The sequence below is a fragment of the Cherax quadricarinatus genome, chromosome 81 (assembly GCF_038502225.1).
Source record: "Cherax quadricarinatus isolate ZL_2023a chromosome 81, ASM3850222v1, whole genome shotgun sequence".
NCBI lineage: Eukaryota > Metazoa > Arthropoda > Malacostraca > Decapoda > Parastacidae > Cherax > Cherax quadricarinatus.
Window position 1 is genome coordinate 3,981,290 of NC_091372.1, and position 20,482 is coordinate 4,001,771.

The 20,482-nt window shown below is 37.2% G+C and overlaps 1 protein-coding gene across 15 annotated transcripts in view; it reads right to left on the reverse strand.

Moving 5' to 3' along the window:
- LOC128699776 (probable phosphorylase b kinase regulatory subunit alpha) overlaps window positions 1–20,482 on the reverse strand; it is a 353,571-nt gene that overhangs the window by 66,285 nt on the left and 266,804 nt on the right. For 13 of the 15 annotated variants that reach the window (XM_070102279.1, XM_070102274.1, XM_070102271.1 and 10 more), the window contains 2 exons: window positions 18,519–18,568; window positions 14,934–14,954 (listed from right to left, as the gene is read on the reverse strand). In XM_070102279.1, the coding sequence (XP_069958380.1) occupies window positions 14,934–14,954; window positions 18,519–18,568 (71 nt within the window). The remainder of the gene's footprint in view (window positions 1–14,933; window positions 14,955–18,518; window positions 18,569–20,482) is intronic. The other 2 variants (XM_070102275.1, XM_070102272.1) reach the window with 1 other exon arrangement.

Here is a 20,482-nt window from a genome sequence, read left to right on the forward strand (position 1 = left end):
AAAAATCCCGAAGGCCAAAAAGAGGAAGGGCAAAGGGGAGGGGTGGGGAGGGGGAGGAGAAAAGGGAAAAGGGGAGGATGGGGAAGATGGGATAGGGAAGGGGGGATTGGGGGGTAATTAGGTTCTGTCTGAGGAAGGAGACCGACAGGTCTAATTCCTCAGACCAAGAGCCTCTTCACCACGCCAAGGAGCCCCCCCTTGAAGAGGACTTTCAGTCCAATTTTAAACCAATTCCAATGCTCAATTCCCCAGGCCTCTCCTATATAACACTTGCCCTCCATTTTGAATCTATAACACAAAAATTCAAAGTTTTACCCTATTTTCTGGATAATAAAATATAACCAAGAACGAAAGGTCATGGTTTAAGCTGTCCCAATAATTGAAGCAGTCTTAGTAAAAATCCATAAAACAGACAGAAAAGCTAGGGATGCACTGCCCTTCCTCAGAAAAATCGGCAAAATTCAAATATTTTTGTCACTTTGAGCTCTATTTCAAACTACCTCCAGTCCAAAACCTATCAAAATTATCTCTATTTCACTAATATGTCTTCCATTCTAACAAATGATACCCAGAAGTAACCAATAAAACTATAAAAGCTACCCTAGAAAACCTAACAAGGCCAAAGGTTTGTTTTTCCCATCATGCAATGTGTAGGGTGCAATGCGTGGGGCAGGATTTTTTTTTTATATAATGTGCACACTCATTGCAGACCCATTCTCTCATGTCGTGGCCAAAATTTACTGCTCACAGCATATCTGAAGGAGCTGTGCTTAAAATGTAAATCTATAGAGGAAACTTAAGGCACATGTAATAGGAGGAGAAATATTTTCCTGGGTAGAGGCATGGTTAACAAGTAGGCAGCAGTGTGTTTGCATAAATGGAGAGAAATCAAAATGGGGGCACATCACAAGCAGTGTTGGGCTCGTTGTTGTTCACAATTTACATAAATGACATTGATGAGGGAATAAATAGCGACATAAGTATATTTGCTGATGACACGAAAATAGGCCGGCCAATTCATTCTAACGAGGACACTAGAGCACTCCAGGATGATTTGAATAGACTGATGCAATGGTCGGAGAAGTGGCAGATGCAGTTTAATATAGACAAATGCAAAGTTCTAAATGTTGGACAGGAAAATAACCATGCCACATATAAACTAAATAATGTAGATCGTAATCCAAGATCGTAAAACCAAGACAGCAGGGCATTAATGCTCGCAATAAAGCTAACAGAATCCTTGGCTTCATATCTATAAGTATAAATAATAGAAGTCCTCAGGTTGTTCTTCAACTCTATATATCCTTGGTTAGGCCTCATTTAGATTATGCTGTGCAGTTAGTCGCTAAATTACAGAATGGATATAAATACACTGGAAAACGTACAGAGGAGGATGTCAAAGTTGATTCCATGTATCACAAATCTTCCCTATAAGGATAGACTGAGGGCCCTGAATCTGCACTCTCTCGAAAGGTGCAGAATTAGGGGGGATATGATCAAGGTGTATCAATGGAGAACAGGAATAAATAAAGGGGATGTAAATAGTGTGCTGAAAATTTCCGGCCAAGACAGGACTCGCAGCAATGGTTTCAAGTTGGAAAAATTCAGATTCATGAAGGATATAGGAAAGCACTGGTTTGGTAATAGAGTTGTGGATGAGTGGAACAAACTCCCGAGTACAGTTATAGAGGCTAAAACCTTGTGTAGTTTTAAAAATAGGTTAGATAAATACAGTTAGATAAATAAGGTTAGATAAGTAAGTTTACTGAGTATACCAGGAAAAGTATCCGGTAGGGTTATAATTGAAAGAATTAGAGGTAAGACAGAATGTAGGATTGCAGATGAGCAGGGAGGCTTCAGAGTGGGTAGGGGATGTGTAGATCAAGTGTTTACATTGAAGCATATATGTGAACAGTATTTAGATAAAGGTAGGGAAGTTTTTATTGCATTTATGGATTTAGAAAAGGCATATGATAGAGTGGATAGAGGAGCAATGTGGCAGATGTTGCAAGTATATGGAATAGGTGGTAAGTTACTAAATGCTGTAAAGAGCTTTTATGAGGATAGTGAGGCTCAGGTTAGGGTGTGTAGAAGAGAGGGAGAATACTTCCCGGTAAAAGTAGGTCTTAGACAGGGATGTGTAATGTCACCATGGTTGTTTAATATATTTATAGATGGGGTTGTAAAAGAAGTAAATGCTAGGGTGTTTGGGAGAGGGGTGGGATTAAATTATGGAGAATCAAATTCAAAATGGGAATTGACACAGTTACTTTTTGCTGATGATACTGTGCTTATGGGAGATTCTAAAGAAAAATTGCAAAGGTTAGTGGATGAGTTTGAGAATGTGTGTAAAGGTAGAAAGTTGAAAGTGAACATAGAAAAGAGTAAGGTGATGAGGGTATCAAATGATTTAGATAAAGAAAAATTGGATATCAAATTGGGGAGGAGGAGTATGGAAGAAGTGAATGTTTTCAGATACTTGGGAGTTGACGTGCCGGCGGATGGATTTATGAAGGATGAGGTTAATCATAGAATTGATGAGGGAAAAAAGGTGAGTGGTGCATTGAGGTATATGTGGAGTCAAAAAACGTTATCTATGGAGGCAAAGAAGGGAATGTATGAAAGTATAGTAGTACCAACACTCTTATATGGATGTGAAGCTTGGATGGTAAATGCAGCAATGAGGAGACGGTTGGAGGCAGTGGAGATGTCCTGTCTAAGGGCAATGTGTGGTGTAAATATTATGCAGAAAATTCGGAGTGTGGAAATTAGGAGAAGGTGTGGAGTTAATAAAAGTATTAGTCAGAGGGCAGAAGAGGGATTGTTGGGGTGGTTTGGTCATTTAGAGAGAATGGATCAAAGTAGAATGACATGGAAAGCATATAAATCTATAGGGGAAGGAAGGAGGGGTAGGGGTCGTCCTCGAAAGGGTTGGAAAGAGGGGGTAAAGGAGGTTTTGTGGGCTAGGGGCTTGGATTTCCAGCAAGCGTGCATGAGCGTGTTAGATAGGAGTGAATGGAGGCGAATGATATTGGGACCTGACGATCTGTTGGAGTGTGAGCAGGGTAATATTTAGTGAAGGGATTCAGGGAAACCGGTTATGTTCATATAGTCGGACTTGAGTCCTGGAAATGGGAAGTACAATGCCTGCACTTTAAAGGAGGGTTTTGGGATATTGGCAGTTTGGAGGGATATGTTGTGTATCTTTATACGTATATGCTTCTAAGCTGTTGTATTCTGAGCACCTCTGAAAAAGCAGTGATAATGTGTGAGTGTGGTGAAAGTGTTGAATGATGATGAAAGTATTTTCTTTTTGGGGATTTTCTTTCTTTTTGGGGTCACCCTGCCTCAGTGGGAGACGGCCGACTTGTTGAAAAAAAAAAAAAAAAAAAAAAATACATGAGTGGGTGTGGGTGGGTGTGAGTTGGACCTGACTAGCTTGTGGTACTAGGTCTGATGCCTTGCTCCTTCCTTAAGTGGAAGTGACCCGACTAGGTGGGTCATTGGGCTAATCCGGGAGGGGGGGGGATATGGACTGGCTTCGCATGGGTCAGTAGGCCTACTGCAGTGTTCCTTCTTTCTTATGTTCTTATATGAGTAACAATAGCATCAATGACATAGATCAATGTTGGAAACAGTGAAAGGGTTAAAGAAAGGTAAGTGTGAGGGAGACTACAGTATTCTGAATACTCAGGCAGAACAGAGCAACAATGTGAGTGCGAAAAGTAAATCAATGCCGGTTTTAGACAGCAGAAAATCAATCATCAGCATAATAATAAAAATAATAATCTTTATTTCAGCATGATACTAAATTTGTATAGAGATGGGTGACATTTAGGTGTGCATGCAGAAATATGCACACTTAAATGCAGAGTATGCTAAGTATTTTGGGCAAACTTAAGTCTATCTTAAGACTAATAAGGTAATAACTAATTATTTGCTTATATATATATATGGAAAGAGGAGTGATTGGTGGAATGATGAAGTAAAGGGTGTGATAAAAAAGAAAAAGTTAGCTTATGAGAGGTTTTTACACAGCAGAAGTGTTATAAGACGAATAGAGTATATGGAGAGTAAAAGAAAGGTGAAGAGAGTGGTGAGAGAGTGCAAAAGGAGAGCAGATGATAGAGTTGGAGAGGCACTGTCAAGAAATTTTAATGAAAATAAGAAAAAATCTGGAGCGAGTTAAACAAGTTAAGAAAGCCTAGGGAGCGAGTTAAACAAGTTAAGAAAGCCTAGGGAGCGAATGGATGTCAGTTAAAAACAGAGTAGGGGAGTAGTAGATGGGGAGATGGAGGTATTGGGTAGATGGTGAGAATATTTTGAGGAACTTTTAAATGTCAACGAAAATAGGGAGGCGGTAATTTCATGCACTGGCCAGGGAGGTATACCATCTTTTAGGAGTGAAGAACAACAGGATGTAAGTGGGGGAGGTGCGTGAGGCATTACATAGAATGAAAGGGGGTAAAGCAGCAGGAACTGACGGGATCATGACAGAAATTTGGAAATTACAAGGAACAGAGGAGAAATGATTGCACAGCAGTATGTAACATCTAGCCCCTGCTTTCCCCACAACATACAGCGATGCTCAAAAATTATCACTCAATTACACACCAGTAGATTATGGAGAAACAGTTAACTCCCTATTGTACATTCAATTACACTCAACACACATTGAGATAACTCACAAGTGAATCATGAAACAGGTGGGGTTCAAATCCATGGTGAGTGATCCCTAAAATTCACAGACCAGTGCAAATTTTAGGACTCACTTGTCATGGGTTGAAACCCCACCCATTCTGTGGTTTGTTTGCTATTGTGTTATTATGATTTCATGAGTCATAACTCAAGTGTTGCTGCCACAGGGAAAGACTAAGGGGGCTAAAGCCTCCAGACTGAAATCCTGGCTAAGAGTTTCTCCAGACTGAAATCCTGGTTTAAGAGATCTCCCCAGATTGAAACCCTGGCTTACAAGATACCCCCAGACTGAAATCCTGGCTTCAGAGATATCCCCCAGATTGAAATCCTGCTGCACTACTGTAATCAAAGGACCTGCGTACTGTGGGCCAACAGGCCTGCTGCAGTGTTCCTCCTTTCCTATGTTCTTATGTTGTCTTCCGTAACACACTCCTAAATAGTAAACGTTAACAGATAAAAAGAAAATTTGCAAGAATAAAAATGGATACAAGTGAATCAATATGGATTTGTAAACATCAACAGTGACAAGAAACTAAAGTTGTTACCTGAACAAAAGTGCTGAAAGAATACTGGAATAGGATCCAAGAATAGATGAAAAATGTTACAGCCACTGACGAATATATTTGTGTTAGGGATATAGTAATTTGTAAGTACCAGAAGTTTGCTGTGCTTCATCTTAGAATGAAGTTTTGTGGTAGCTGTCACTGCAATTTGTGCCGCCTCATATAAAATTGGTATAAACACAATATTCATTCAAATTAAGTCGTGTTGTCATTCTCAAAGAGAAACAAAAAATTTGTCAGTCCAGTCTAGTAGAAAAAAAATACTACCTAATCAATATTGTTATTTTTATTAACATTTCATTAAACTTGTGTAAAAATATGACTTGCATAGATATGTAATACCATTTACCACACATATATGATGCTTCTTCTGCACATTTCAACACACGATTATGACTACTTAAAAAAATTACTTGACCAATTTCCATATCAGCAACATAGATAACAATCATGCTGTTTCAAAGACATACATGTATCATAATTTATATAAGCTCAGTGATTCTCATATGCCATATAGTAAACAGTTGTAGGATGTCACATTCCTAGAAAAACAAGGGAATGGAAATATTGTATATTAATAAAGGTTAAATTATATTTGTTTATTAACTCTTACCTCTCTCACTCACTTTGCACTTCAGATTAATGATGTAGGGTAGTAACACCTATATAATATTGTGGACAGGCAGAGGTGAGAAAGAAGAAACAGGAGCAGCAGCAGGAGGGTTAGAAGGATGAAGTGGGAGAAGGAGGGGATAGGAGGATGAAGAATAGGAACAGCAGGAAGATGATTAGTAACAGGAAGAAGAAGGAGGAGGAGCAAGATCAGAAGCTAGAGTACCAGCAGTGATGCACTGCTATACATGTGAATACAGTACCATTTATCATTCCCTTTTGTCTTCCAACCAACAAATTTCAGTAAACTTTACTAGAAGACCATATTTTCCAGTATATACGGCACACCTCAATTTTGGTAGCATCTTCACCTAGTGAGGTAAAAATGAAAGTGAGCAGTAGATTGCTGAAAGTGAGTGGTAGGTAGATGCTAGTAAGCCATCACCACTAACACTAAGCACCATCAACACTGGTGTAAACAATTATGACGTTGCAAACTGTGATGTCATTAAAGGGTTAAGTACTGTAAGTATACCTGAAGAGGGTTTCAGGGCTCAACACCCCCGTGGCTCGTTCTGAGACCGGTATCATATTGGTAAAACACCAATCATATTCATCCTTAGATAGATATGAACACTGTTGTATGCTATTTCATGCCTTTCTCAATGAAACAAATACAGGAGGGCCCCGCTTATACAGCAGGTTAAGTTCCGGGTTACAGATGTAAAGCAAAAATCACTGTGTAGTGAATCATAGCTTTTTCTCATGTTCAAATGCATATAAAAGCCTGATAACTAATTTATACTATCATATATTAAGTGAGAAATAGAGCTAAGCCTAAAATATACATATACAGTACACACTTTACTACTACTACTACTTCTTTCAACAAACCGGCTGTATCCCACCAAGGCAGGGTGGCCCAAAAAGAAAAATGAAAGTTCCTCTTTTTAAATTTAGTAATTTATACAGGAGAAGGGGTTACTAGCCCCTTGCTCCCGGCATTTTAGTCGCCTCTTACAACACATATGGCTTACGGAGGAAGAATTCTGTTCCACTTCCCCATGGAGATAAGAGGAAATAAACAAGAACAAGAACTAGAAAGAAAATAGCAGAAAACCCAGAGGTGTGTGTATATATATGCTTGTGCATGTATGTGTAGTGTGACCTAAGTGTAAGTAGAAGTAGCATTACTTATCTTAAAATATTTTCCTCTTTAGCTTATAGTGAGTGGTGAACATATTTATTGTAGGAAGTCTGAATAAATGAAAAAATGCATATAATTGAAAACTGTTGTATTGGCGAAATACTGTAAAGCAAGGCTTGCCTGTATTCCATTGTAAATTAAATGTTTTTTTTATGGAGAAAATCTGTCTCACTCCAAGAAGCTCTGGCTTACACAGCCTGAGGTCTGCTCTACTGCCACCAACCACCAAAACAAACATGGCTACCTGCCATTTACAGACTGCTACTTTACAATTATTTACAACCACAGGAGCTGGTTTGTTTATTATGCAGCAGTAATATGTTAATTATAATTTATAATAGTTACTAATCACTCTAAAATAATTTTTGTAAGGAAGGAGGTGTGTTTGGAGTTTAGTTTACCAGTAATGAAAAAAACACTTGCCAGTAACCCAAAGTCTTCCTTTGTTCCTGATATTGAGCAAATAAGATGCACAGTGATTTTCTTGAGACACTTTTTTTTTTTTTTTGAGGGAGGGAAAAATAGTTTGCCTCATATGCTGGAAGATTTGGTGTGTGACTAATTACCTGGTACATTAGTAAACAGTATTTGCTAATTACAGTGAAAGGGTTAATATTTATGTCTAATGACTGTTAGGTAATAAGTGACTCTTCAAACTAAAATAGCCAAAATATTGATCATATTATGTCTAAAAAAAAAAAACCACACATTAAATGATATGAGATTAAACAAGCTCAGATTCATATTCAAAGATAGCTTAAAACAACCAATTTGATTTCTGAACTGGATAAAAAGTTAAATTTTGTAGGTTAGTGTTATCATTAAAAAAATAATGTTTTATTTTATTATTAGATATGAGGCCTGGTCTGGCCTGGTCTCAGACTGAGCCACAGGGGCGGTGACCCCCGAAACCCTCTCCAAGCATGATTAAATACCATCATCAATGGAATATACTGTATTATAATTACCCAAGTACCAGTGGGAAGGTGCTGTATAATAATTACCAGTAGGAGGTGAGGAACTATAATTACCTAAGTACCAACAGAAGATACTACATAATAAATATTACATGTGCATCTAAATAATTATCCATAAATTTTCTGCTTCCTAATGAAAAAAATACCCCCTAACTACTGGGATAATAACAGTTCTTAGTAATAAGTTGTAACACATTTACCCAACCACTGGAAGCAGGTACTGAACAGTAGACAGTATTCTTGTGTTAGTAAGAGGTGGAACACAAAAAAATTTCTTCCACTGCTGTACCAGGGTACAGTGATACATTTGATAACTGTCACAATAACAATGGCAAATAATCAAAGAGATTATCTGAGAATTTGTGGAAACACACTAAATGTACTGTAATAAACAGAGAAATAATGGACATACACTAAATGCACATAAAAATTTTCAAAAGCAGAAAATAATTTATGCTTATTAAAAAAGTCAGGATAATGTTGTAAACTGGTTGCTTTATGAAGATCAATTGAAAACTGAGTCAATAATAGTAGCAGTAGTAGACATAGATGGTTGTGATAGTCACAGAAGCTCTAATAGTAACCAGAAGTAAAACCACAGGTACACAGAGATTTATGCAGTAATTATGGTATAGTATTAACTTTAAAACAGTGAGTAATGTGTTAAATAATTTACACACTATCAAACAGAAAAACATTCAGTGGTCATATAATAAAAAAGAAGAAAGAATAGCAAAATTCTAAACAAACTGCAGAACTTTTCTGAAAATCTATTAATGTATATAAACATGTCACTGTACAAAAAAAAAAAATTTAATTACTAGTAATTTTATTAATAAAAGTAAAAAAAAATACATGCACACAAAATAAGGTAATGGGCAATACAGTATTGCATCTTCATTATTGCTGTCAATCAAAAACAAAAGCAAGGATTTTCATGATATTTCATGAGAAATAAGACAAGTGCAGAGGTGTAGTGAATCTAAGGTCCTAGTGAATAGTTCCCGAGCAGGAATACTACACAGGAGCACCTTGCTGAAGACCCAGTGCAACTCAGCCCACTGGGCAAACATTAGAACTTTAACAACTGCCAGGAGAAAATTTCACCTGGTGGTTAGACCTAGATCCCATTTCTTTCCATGCATGTGTGAGTTAATGTCTTAAGTTGGGGAAACCTGAGTAAAGCCGAGTTGGTGTTGAAGTTTGAGAGCTGGAATTCACTACTGATGCTCACTAATAGAGAAATCACCAAGTGCATACTCTTTGAATCTCCTGCCCTGAATCAATGAATATATCACTTCTGTATCAACAAAAGATTAATGGCACCACTTCATGCTCAACAGCAGTGATCCGTGTCACTGCCATAGAACAATAATCATCTGTGTCACTGCCATACGATCAACAACAATCACCTGTGTCACTGCCACAGAACCAACAATTATCTGTGCCCTGCCATAGAACCAACAATAATCATCTGTGCCCTGCCAGAGAACCAACAACAATCATCTGTGCCCTGCCACAGAACCTACAACAATCATCCATGTTGCTGCCGTAGAACCAACAAATCATCCGTTTCAATGCCATAGAACTCACAGCAATCATCTGTGCCACTGCCATAGACTTGTTCTTATGAGTGCATCACCACTGTGGGGAACCTTCACCTTGTCAAATGCAAAGTAAAACTTGAGAAAGTCATGAAGAACACATTTAGACTGGTACCCAAACTAAAAAAAAAAAAATTATTTCTTTGCTAGGTTACAATGTGTGTATACATTTCATCTGAGGGGAACAAGTCATGGGAAAAAACATTATGGCTAAGTCTCTTGTCTTCAGAAAAATGGGGAACAAGAGGTGATATCACTACAAAAATAAAACATTCTCTTGGACAAAGACAGTTACTATAAAAAAAAAAAAAAAAAAAAAATACACACACCCAAATGAGTCAAAGGGACATCCAAAAATTACTATTTCAGCATAAAATTCATTAAAGGGTTAATGATCTGAAGCTGACTTCATACAGAAGTTCAAAAGAAGATATGGTAAAATTATTTAACATTTAAGCCATTATAAATAAAGAGGTTAGATAAAAAGCTAGAGCTCAACCTGTGAAAGTTCAAAATGTATTCTCTCTCACCTGCATTAGAATGCAGTGTTAGATGATGCAAAAGCTACACAACTAATTAGTTAAGATTCAGACCAGTGTTATAATAGTATAAGTAGTTAAATGCAACTTATCTTTGCCATTTGTATATTTTAAACAACCTGAATGATTTATGTTAATAAATGGATCTCACTCATCGCAAAAACAAATAAATTTATTACATGAAAGTTGCAATCCTCTATATATCTGACACCACTTCATCTACTCAACCTATCAACATAGAGAAATAACAAGGGGGGGGGACTTTTCTCTTATAAATCAATGACCTACCAAATGCATCTCAACAATACACCTTTTTGTTATTTATACATCTCAACAACTTAAACCAGTCTCATTCATGGATGACACTACCTTTGTCATCTTCTAACCAGATACTACTGACCTCAACAGCATCACTAATGTTAAACTAACAAAGGTACTACTGGCTTAGATGCTATCAAATAAATTAGTACTCAATAATGATAAGACCTACTGTAGAGTGCTTGGGAATAAAAGTAAGAATTTTTAACTGAACAAAGATAAATAATACACACAAGATGAGAGAAAATTCTTGAGTATTAACCTTGCAGCAAACAAATTTATCAACCACATCCAGCACCTGGTCCTGGACCAGGCTGCAGGGGTGAAACACCCCGGAACACCCTCCAGGTATACCCACCTAAGTGTTTTGAAAACAGTGAATATTCTTTCCAGAATACACTACCTTGTAAATTACATATACAACACACTCAATGAAAATATTAACCCTGACATACAACAATTCCTGTTCAGTTGCAACAAATCACGTAGGCATGACACCAGAAACAACTATCTCTGATATTCTATATATACAATCCTCCATGCCCATCAAAACATAAAATTTAAAAGAACTTGCCCAAAAGATTGATAAACTATCTTCCAACAGCTAAAAAAATAAAAACTTCTGAATGTAATATTTGATTTGTAATGTAATTTAATTTGTTATAATTTATATATAATGATCATAAGTGTTTATTAAGCTTAATAAATCTTTTACCAATAGCTTTGTCAACTGTTAACTCTTCACTTCAATTATAACTACTGGAATTAAATTGCATACAGAAATTTTATGCTGAATTGTCTCTTAAAATTATTATTACATCTAATATTCATTATACCCACACCTGTAAAAGTGTTAAGCACAGGAGGGCCCCGATTATACAGCAGGTTATGTTCCAGGCTACTGTCGTAATGTGAATCACCTCTTTTTTTGTTTTTTTTACTTTTAAATACAAGTAAAGGCCTGACAACATATTTCCACTATTTTAAGTATGAAAGTAAAATAAATGTACAGTAAAGACATTACTTACCTGAAAATATTTTTGTCCTTAGCTTATATATAGTGAGTGGTGAATCTGAAACTTTGGAAAATTGCCAGAATGTGAAAAAATAGTTATAACTATGACCATAATTTTTAAAGGGGTAAACCAATAAGCCAGTGGAAGGCCTTGGTCAGGTGACCAAAAGCTCCAACGGCATGTCATCATCTGACTAACACCCCGAGTCAGGAAACTCTTGTCCTGTTTCCTGACGAACCTTACCTGCCAGAATGCAGAGACAAAGTATACAAATTTTGTAAACAGACTGAATCAATGACAACACACCCTGGCTCATGGCAACTGTTATGCAGGCTACTGTATTAATGAGAAGATAATTTGTATATAATGAAAGGTGTATTGTGGGGATAATGCTCCATAAATGCATACATAATGTCTGTCGGAGATTTTCACAAGAACACAATCTAGAACTAACCTTCTGCCCACACTCAGGGCAGAACTCTAGGTGCAAAAACAAATTGTATCTTACTGAAGTTGATGTATCTTGGACACTAGGTATGCATTAGGTTTGTCAGGAAACAAGACAAGTGTTTCCTGATGCGGGTCTTAGTCATATGAGACCCACAGCTGGAGCTTTTGGTCATCTGACTGAGGCCTTCCACTGGCTTACCACTCCATCCCTTCAAAAATTATGGTCATGATTATAACCATTACATCTTTTAGGGCCACTGGGGTTGCAAACAATGTCCCTCCTTCAATGCTCACTGAGACAGCTCCCCAACTAGCTCTGGGACCCTAGAATAGCAACATATGCTTCCTGTATATTTATAATGAAAATTTACGCTAGTAAAACTGACTAGTAAGTGGACTGTATAACAGTGAAGACTAAGTGACCTTGACTGATTTAAATATTTTGTTTTGTCGACTATTTTACAATTATTAATCAAATTATTTCATAGATAAAACCTATTCTTCTTCTTTCAACAAATCAGCTGTATCCCACCAAGGCAGGGTGGCCCAAAAAGAAAAACAAAAGTTTCTCTTTTTAAATTTAGTAATATATACAGGAGAAGGTATTACTAGCACCTTGCTCCCAGCCTTTTAGTCGCCTCTTACGACACGCATGGCTTATGGGGGAAGAATTCTGTTCCACTTCCCGATGGAGAATAAAACCTTTTACGCTTGCTATTTTATTACACTGGTGTTATAGCCTAATGCATCCTCCAGCAAGTTTACAAGAAAACTGGACACTATCAAGTAACCTTACCTGTTGTGTGGTTTGTAATGCACACTGAGATGCGAACCTAAATTACTGATGAGAACATGCAAAGACAATACGGCGTCTCATTCAGCTTCCTCATCCTACTGTCCATCATCCAATCACTAGACTCTTCCTTTTCCTTCCCTAGCTGGACATTTATAGAGGTATGTCCTCTTCATTTATATTATAACGTTTAATTGTCAGATAATATTACCAGTCGACATTGCTATTTCGAGAAACATTCACCTACTCACTGGTTAGTCTCATTCCTGTACTGCCCTCTTTGTTTCTCACTTTGCTCTCCTATCTTATAAATACATTTATTCATAGTTATATTTCTGGGTGTGGAATACATTTTCCTCATCAGAATATTAATTCCTTTAATATTACAATAATTTCATTTTACTTAATTACTACATTATATAAGGAAATTATAGGGAATATGTTGGTTTCCTGTGACTTATTACCTTTTGAAAGTAACATTAACATTACACAACTGCATTATTATGCACACATTATTATCCCCACTAATTATTACATTTAAATCATAGAAAATTATCAAAATTTTCCACAATGTTAGTGTTTTGGGAAGACACGTAATAGACGGTCAGATGGACATGCATTAACGTCCAACTTTGAGTCATTAGTGACACTAAAAAAATTATCTTTGTATTAATGAAGTTGCCTGCATAAAAGCAATACAACCAGTTTCATGGCAACACACCCAGGCTCAGGGCAACACACCCAGGCTCAGGGCAACACACCCAGGCTCAGGGCAACACACCCAGGCTCAGGGCAACACATCCAGGCTCAGAGCAACACACCCAGGTTCAGGGTAACACATCCAGACTCAGGGCAACACACCCAGTCTCAGTGCAACACACCCAGGCTAAGGGCAACGCATCCAGGCTCACGGCAACACACCCAGGCTCACAGCAACACACCCAGGCTCACAGCAATGCACCCAGGCTCATGGCAGCATACCCAGGCTCACAACAACACAGCCAGGATCACGGCAACACACAGTCTCACGGCAACACATCCAGGCTCACAGCAACGCACCCAGGTTTCTAGGAACACACCTTGGCTTGCAGCAACACATTCAAGGTCATGGCAATCCAGCCGGGCTAATGGCAACAAAGCCAGGCTAACAGTAACACAGCCAGGCTCATGGCAACATATCCAGGCTCACGGCAACACATCCAGGTTCACGGTAACACACCCACTCTCTCCCAGCTGATCATCCAAATAATGGTCTAATACATGTCAAAATTCCCATTTAATAGTTTAATATGTGTCCATTGGACTGTCTATTACATGATAAGTTTATATAATTTTCCAAAACAGGTCATAGATGGATTATTAGTCTATGATATACAACATGTTTAGTGCCCCAGAGCAACATTCTTCCTTTGGTATTACATCTTCAGTACAAGTGAGACATTCTCTTAGCAATTCCATCACATGGTTTAGCTCCTACTTTGCAACTTGGCACTTACAATGCCTCTTTTTACCACAACTACCCGCAGATGCCACTGTAACACAAAAATAGTATAAAGTATGTAATAACTTTAAAATACATGAAACTTTTGAAAGTTTCCAGACAGAATTGAGATGTAGAGTTCAGGAAACATGTAAACAGAAAATGAGTGGTACGTATATGGATATGCCGTAATAGCAAATTAGGAGCTGTATAAACGTATTTTTTGGGTATAATTTAAAATGTCCGTATTAGTGAAGGGCCGTTAAGTGGGGCCATCCTGTAGTTGTAAGTACATATAGTACTTACATATAGTAAGTACATATAGTACTTGTACTTACTGGTTTTGGTCTGCTCAAAATGCTTTGCATAACATAGAACTTCTCAAAAGCATTGTACTTTATTATAAACTGTAATTCCCAAAATTGCAATGTTGTATTTTTAAAATAAAATCTCTATTTGTACTAAAATAACTTGTCATGGGTACTATGTTTTAAGTAGTCCATATGGATTAACATTAGGATAATTACAACACAGCCCAAAAATCACACCCGAGTGTCAAAAAAAAATAGCAACAACTGGTAAATTAAGCATAATAAAAAAAAGCAAAGAGCAATAAACGATTAAGGATATTTTCATGCAAGTCAAATCAAGCATAGCAAGAGTTTCCGTATCTCACCTTCTCGGCATGCAACCCTCCCTGCCAAAATAAATAGAATGAGAAGAGCATTAGTTTGCTAGCTAACAATACAACCTTCCCTTTGTAAAAAAAGAGGTCTTATTAGGTCAAATAAAAAAAATCAAAATGTATCTACACTACAGCAAAGAAATACCTACTTTATTCAGCTAGAAAAATTCAAACATGTCATTAATAAAAAAAATATAATTTACTACTTTCAAACACTACTTACCCTTGAAAACTAATAAAAATTATTTATAAGTAAGTAAAGTAGAGTGGACCCCCGCATAACGATTACCTCCGAATGCGACCAATTATGTAAGTGTAATTATGTAAGTGCGTTTGTACGTGTATGTTTGGGGGTCTGAAATGGACTAATCTACTTCACAATATTCCTTATGGGAACAAATTCGGTCAGTACTGGCACCTGAACATACTTCTGGAGTGAAAAAATATCGTTAACTGGGGGTCCACTGTACTTGAAAAAGACCAGTATTGGATGAAACACTGTATTTGTGCCTTTTTCATTAACTGTCTGCAAATTGCCATCATCTTCACCATGTTTATACTGCATATTTTTTATGCTAAACAGTAAAATTAATCATTATATATGAGCTTCATGAATTGTTGTGACAACTTTCACTACCACGTGAAATTCCTTTTCTTATGTCAACATATTATCCAATGTTTATAAATGAAAATGTATTGGAAGGCAAGATAATAAATTGCTCCAGTGATCATCAAATATACAGGTAATGCTACTTAATTAATTGAGAAGTCACTGGCATACATCACTAAACTTATGTGAAATGATGACTTCTTACAAGTGATACTTATTACCACAAAAAAACGAGGCCTCAATCTCATCTACATTTGAACATAATCTGAACTCGACTTCCTTAAAAAGGTCCTTCACATTATTAATTTCCACATCACTAGTGCAAATAACTACTGTATTTTCTACGTATAAGGCATATTTATTTATTTATGCATTCCCCAAAAACTCTCAGAAAATCACCATGCATCTTATATTCTTATATGATAAAGGTCAGGAACAAGGAAAGACCTTGTGTTACTGGTAAGTGGTGACTGTAGTGACACTAAACCAGAAACAATGGAAATAACTCACTGTCTACTTTTTTTTTTTTTTTTCACCAAACCAGTCATATCCCAATGAGGCAAGTGACTTAAAAAGTAAAGCAAAAATTTCTCTTTTTAACTTTAGTAATATATACAAGAGAAGGGGTTACTAGCCCCTTGCTCCCGGCATTTTAGTCGACACATATGGTTTACGGAGGAAGAATTCTGTTCCACTTCCCCATGGAGATAAGAGGAAATAAACAAGAACTAGTAAGTAAATAGAAGAAAACCCAGTGGGGTGAGTATATATATGCTTGTACATTCATGTGTAGTGTGACCTACGTGTAAGTAGAAGTAGCAAGACATACCTGAAATCTTGCATGTTTAGGAGATAGAAAAAAGACACCAGCAATCCTACCATCATGTAAAACAATTACAGGCTTCTGTTTTACATTCACTTGGCAGAACTTTTTTGGGTTATCCTAGGTAATTTACACTATGTATGATAATTGTACTTATGTGTCCCTGTGCCTAAATAAACTTACTCAATCCCCAACAAATCTATTTCCCAGATTACTTTAGGCTGAGTAGTACCATCATCAATTATAATTCGCATCTTCTCCATGGGAGAGCGGAGGAAAATTCTTCCTCCGTAAGTTATGCATGTCGTAAGATGCGACTAAAATGCTGGGAGCAAGGGGCTAGTAACCCTTTCTCTTTATAATTTTTTTTCTTTTTCAGGTGACCCTACCTCAGTGAGAGACGGCCAGTGTGAAAAAAAAAAATTCACATATTATTGGTACATACTATGCAAACCAGCTTCAGTGGTTGTAAATAACTGCAAAGTAGCTATCTGTAAACAACAGGTAGCCACGAGTGTTTCAGTGACGGTGGAGCAGAAGACAGGTTGTGCAATGTCCCACTTCTTCTAGCTACTCTGTACACATAAGCCACCATCCAATGACTCATTATCATTTTGAAGCAAGTATTGCATTTTTTATTTTTCCCAGAATATGTCTTGACGAAATTTCTCCATAGGGAAGTGGAACAGAATTCTTCCTCCATAAGCCAAGTGTGTCATAAGAGGCAACTAAAATGCAGGGAGCAAGGGGCTAGTAACCCCTTCTGTATATATTACTAAATTTAAAGAGAGAAACTTCTGTTTTTCTTTTTGGGCCACCCTGCCTCAGTGGGATACAGCCAGTGTGTTGAGAGAAAGAAGCGTAACAAAATTGGGGGTTCACCTTATATGTTGGAAAATACGGTATGTATGTTCTATTAGATTCACCGATATTCATCATAATTTGTACAAGCCTAATTTAGCTCATATGCCATACATGTGTTGTATAAACAATGATAAAGCCTTAAGTATTTGCAGGATTTATGTCCCTACATAACACCACAAATGTAAATAATCACATCAAGAATGGTAATTTTCTTCTGCAAATGCACTCTAAGTGTCAAGAATCTATGTTTACAATATACTACATGCTGAGAAAATCATCATTGTGACTCTGTTGTCATATAATTGTGTATGACTATCTTGCACTAAGGCATATAATTACAGTATAGTAAAAGTCTTATCTGCCTCAAAACCCAAGAGAAAAAATAAAAGCATCAGTGATGATGAGAAGCCAAGTTAAAGACCATGCAAGTGACTAATAAGAATGTGTGATTGTGTCAATATGATAACTAAAATTTACCAAATAACACTGTAATTCAAAAAGGTTCTCACAGTTCTGCTTCTATGGAAGACCATGATCAACCTTAATCATGTAATAAATTAATGTATCTTCTAGAATATCATTAAATACAGTTTTCTTTGCTTTTTACTAAACTGGCCATTTTCCACCAAGGTAAGGTGACCCAAAGGAAACAATACACCCAAACTCTTTTATTAGCTGCCATGCTACAATATCACTTTATGAACTGCAACATCCCCACACATTCTACAGTAACTAAATATCTGAAGGGTAGGAGTTGGCCCAGGAAAGGATGGAGGGAGGGGGTAAAGGGTTTGTGTGCAGGAATGTAAGAACATGTTAGATAGGACTGGATAAACGGTTTTAGGGACTTGACAAGCTGTTGGAGTGAGAGCAAGGTAATATTTTGTGAAGGGATTCAGGGAAACCGGTTTGCCGGACTGGAGTCCTGGAGGTGGAAAGGATAATGCCTGCACTTTGAAAGGTGGGGTTTGTGAAATTTACTGTTTGGAGGGACATCTAAACTGTCATAACTATGCATCTCTGGCAAGACAGTGATAGTGTAAATGATGGTGAAAGTGTTTCTTTTTTTGGGTCACTCTGCCTCGGTGGGACAGCCAGTGTGTTTAAAAAAATATTCATCACAAGCTATGTTTGCAAGTTGATTATTAAAGTAACTGAGTATAAAATCCTTATTAATTTTAATTCATAACAATGTTATTTATAAAGAAACTTTATTTATCTTTATTTATCCATTTATCTACAGTCTTGTTTCACCAAAGAGAAGCTATATAACACTTACCCTACTGAGCTTGCTGGAGCGGCTACTAATGAAGAAGGTCCCACTACGAGCTAAAAATAAAAGGGGGCATAGAGTAAGTCAAATAATTTTTTCAAAATACAGAATATGATAATACAAACAATAGTACCATACTCTAGTGCAAACTGGAGGTGTACTGCTGAAAAGTGGTGAAAAAGAGACTTTTAGCAGCCAAATCTTTTACTGGTACAATGTTTCACTCAGAGTGAACTTTTTTCAAGTATAGAATACATAACAAATACGAGGTAAAACAACTTAAATAATCATCCAGGGTGAACAAGTCAGGTGCAGGTGTCAGGTGTGCCAGGCTTAAGTTTAAGAGATGTACTGCATGTAGCCTATACCTGCCCACCTCAGATTTCCTTTGTTCTAAAACAATGAGAGCTATGGGGGAGGGGGGGTTACTAGAGCAAACCTCCCACTATTTATTTGATGGTATTTGCAACCTTCATTGTAGATGATCCCAGGCATCTACATATAACCTTATCATTCTCCTGAAACAGTAATTTGTCTGTCCCACTGATGTTACCTACTGCCTAACCCTACATTTCTACCGTACTGTACCACATATTATAAGAACAACAACAACATATGTCAGGCCTATTTTTAAGCATGCAGCACTGGCAAGGAACCCACACATAAAACATGTTAAGAAACATATATTATACTTCAGTTTGGTTAACAGATATACATTAATTTAATGATGCTTCATGTAATTTATAAGTGAAAGAGAACAAGTACTATATTCTCAGTTAAAATAATAAAAGAAATTAGATATGGAATACTAAGGCTCAGGAATGCATCTCTGATTATAACATAGATGTATGTGGGTAAAAATGTTCCAAGCTCCAAACACTGAACTTGCAACAAATTTCAGAAACACATTAATGTCCTAAGTGGGAACCAACTATACATTAAAATCTACTGCTTTATATCAAACCTGCAATTTCCATTTCCACACATACAGCTTCTCCATCATGTTCAAAGTTTGCATCGTGTTTACAACCGTTTCATGTGTATCATTATTAACTTTTATTAACCCTTAAACTGTCCAAACGTAGATCTACATGCATATGCGTAGCTCTCCGAACATAAATCATTTTATTTTTCATTGCTTTAAAATTAGGGCGATAGGCCTGAGTCGCCTAGACACGAGGGAATGGGTCTTAACACTCTGTGTGTGCAGTATTAAAAAATCTTGGACCACTCAGTACCTTGTGGGAGCAACAGTTCAACTGAGCGCCAGCTAGAGCAAATAGTGTGGCAAACACCAGGGATACACTGATGTCATGTCGTATTAACACTCCCCTTTTAAGAGGAAAGTGAAAATAGGTTAGATAAATACACGAGTGGGTGTGGGTGGGTGTGAGTTGGACCTGACTAGCTTGTGCTACTAGGTCTGATTGCCTTGCTCCTTCCTTCAGTGGATGTGAACCTGACTAGGTTGGTCACTGGTCTAAGCCAGGGGGTGACATGAACCTGCCTTGCATGGGCCAGTAGGCCTGCTGCAGAGTTCCTTCTTTCTTATGTTCTTATGTATTCAGCAGGCAGGCTGGCTGGCTGGCTGGCTTTGGCTGTCTCTCTGTCTATCTCTGTCTCTCTCTCACATGAACATATAAGTATGGTTATTATAGTGTAAATTAACTAGGATAACCCAGAAATTCCAGGCAAAGTGCTATACTGTGCTTGTAGATTTTTTTTTTTTAACAAGTCGGCTGTCTCCCACTGAGGCAGGGTGACCCAAAAAGAAAGAAAATCCCCCAAAAGAAAATACTTTCACCATTCAACACTTTCACCTCACTCACACATAATCACTGTTTTTGTAGAGGTGCTCAGAATACAACAGTTTAGAAGTATATATGTAAAAAAATACACAACATATCCCTCCAAACTGCCAATATCCCAAACCCCTCCTTTAAAGTGCAGGCATTGTACTTCCCATTTCC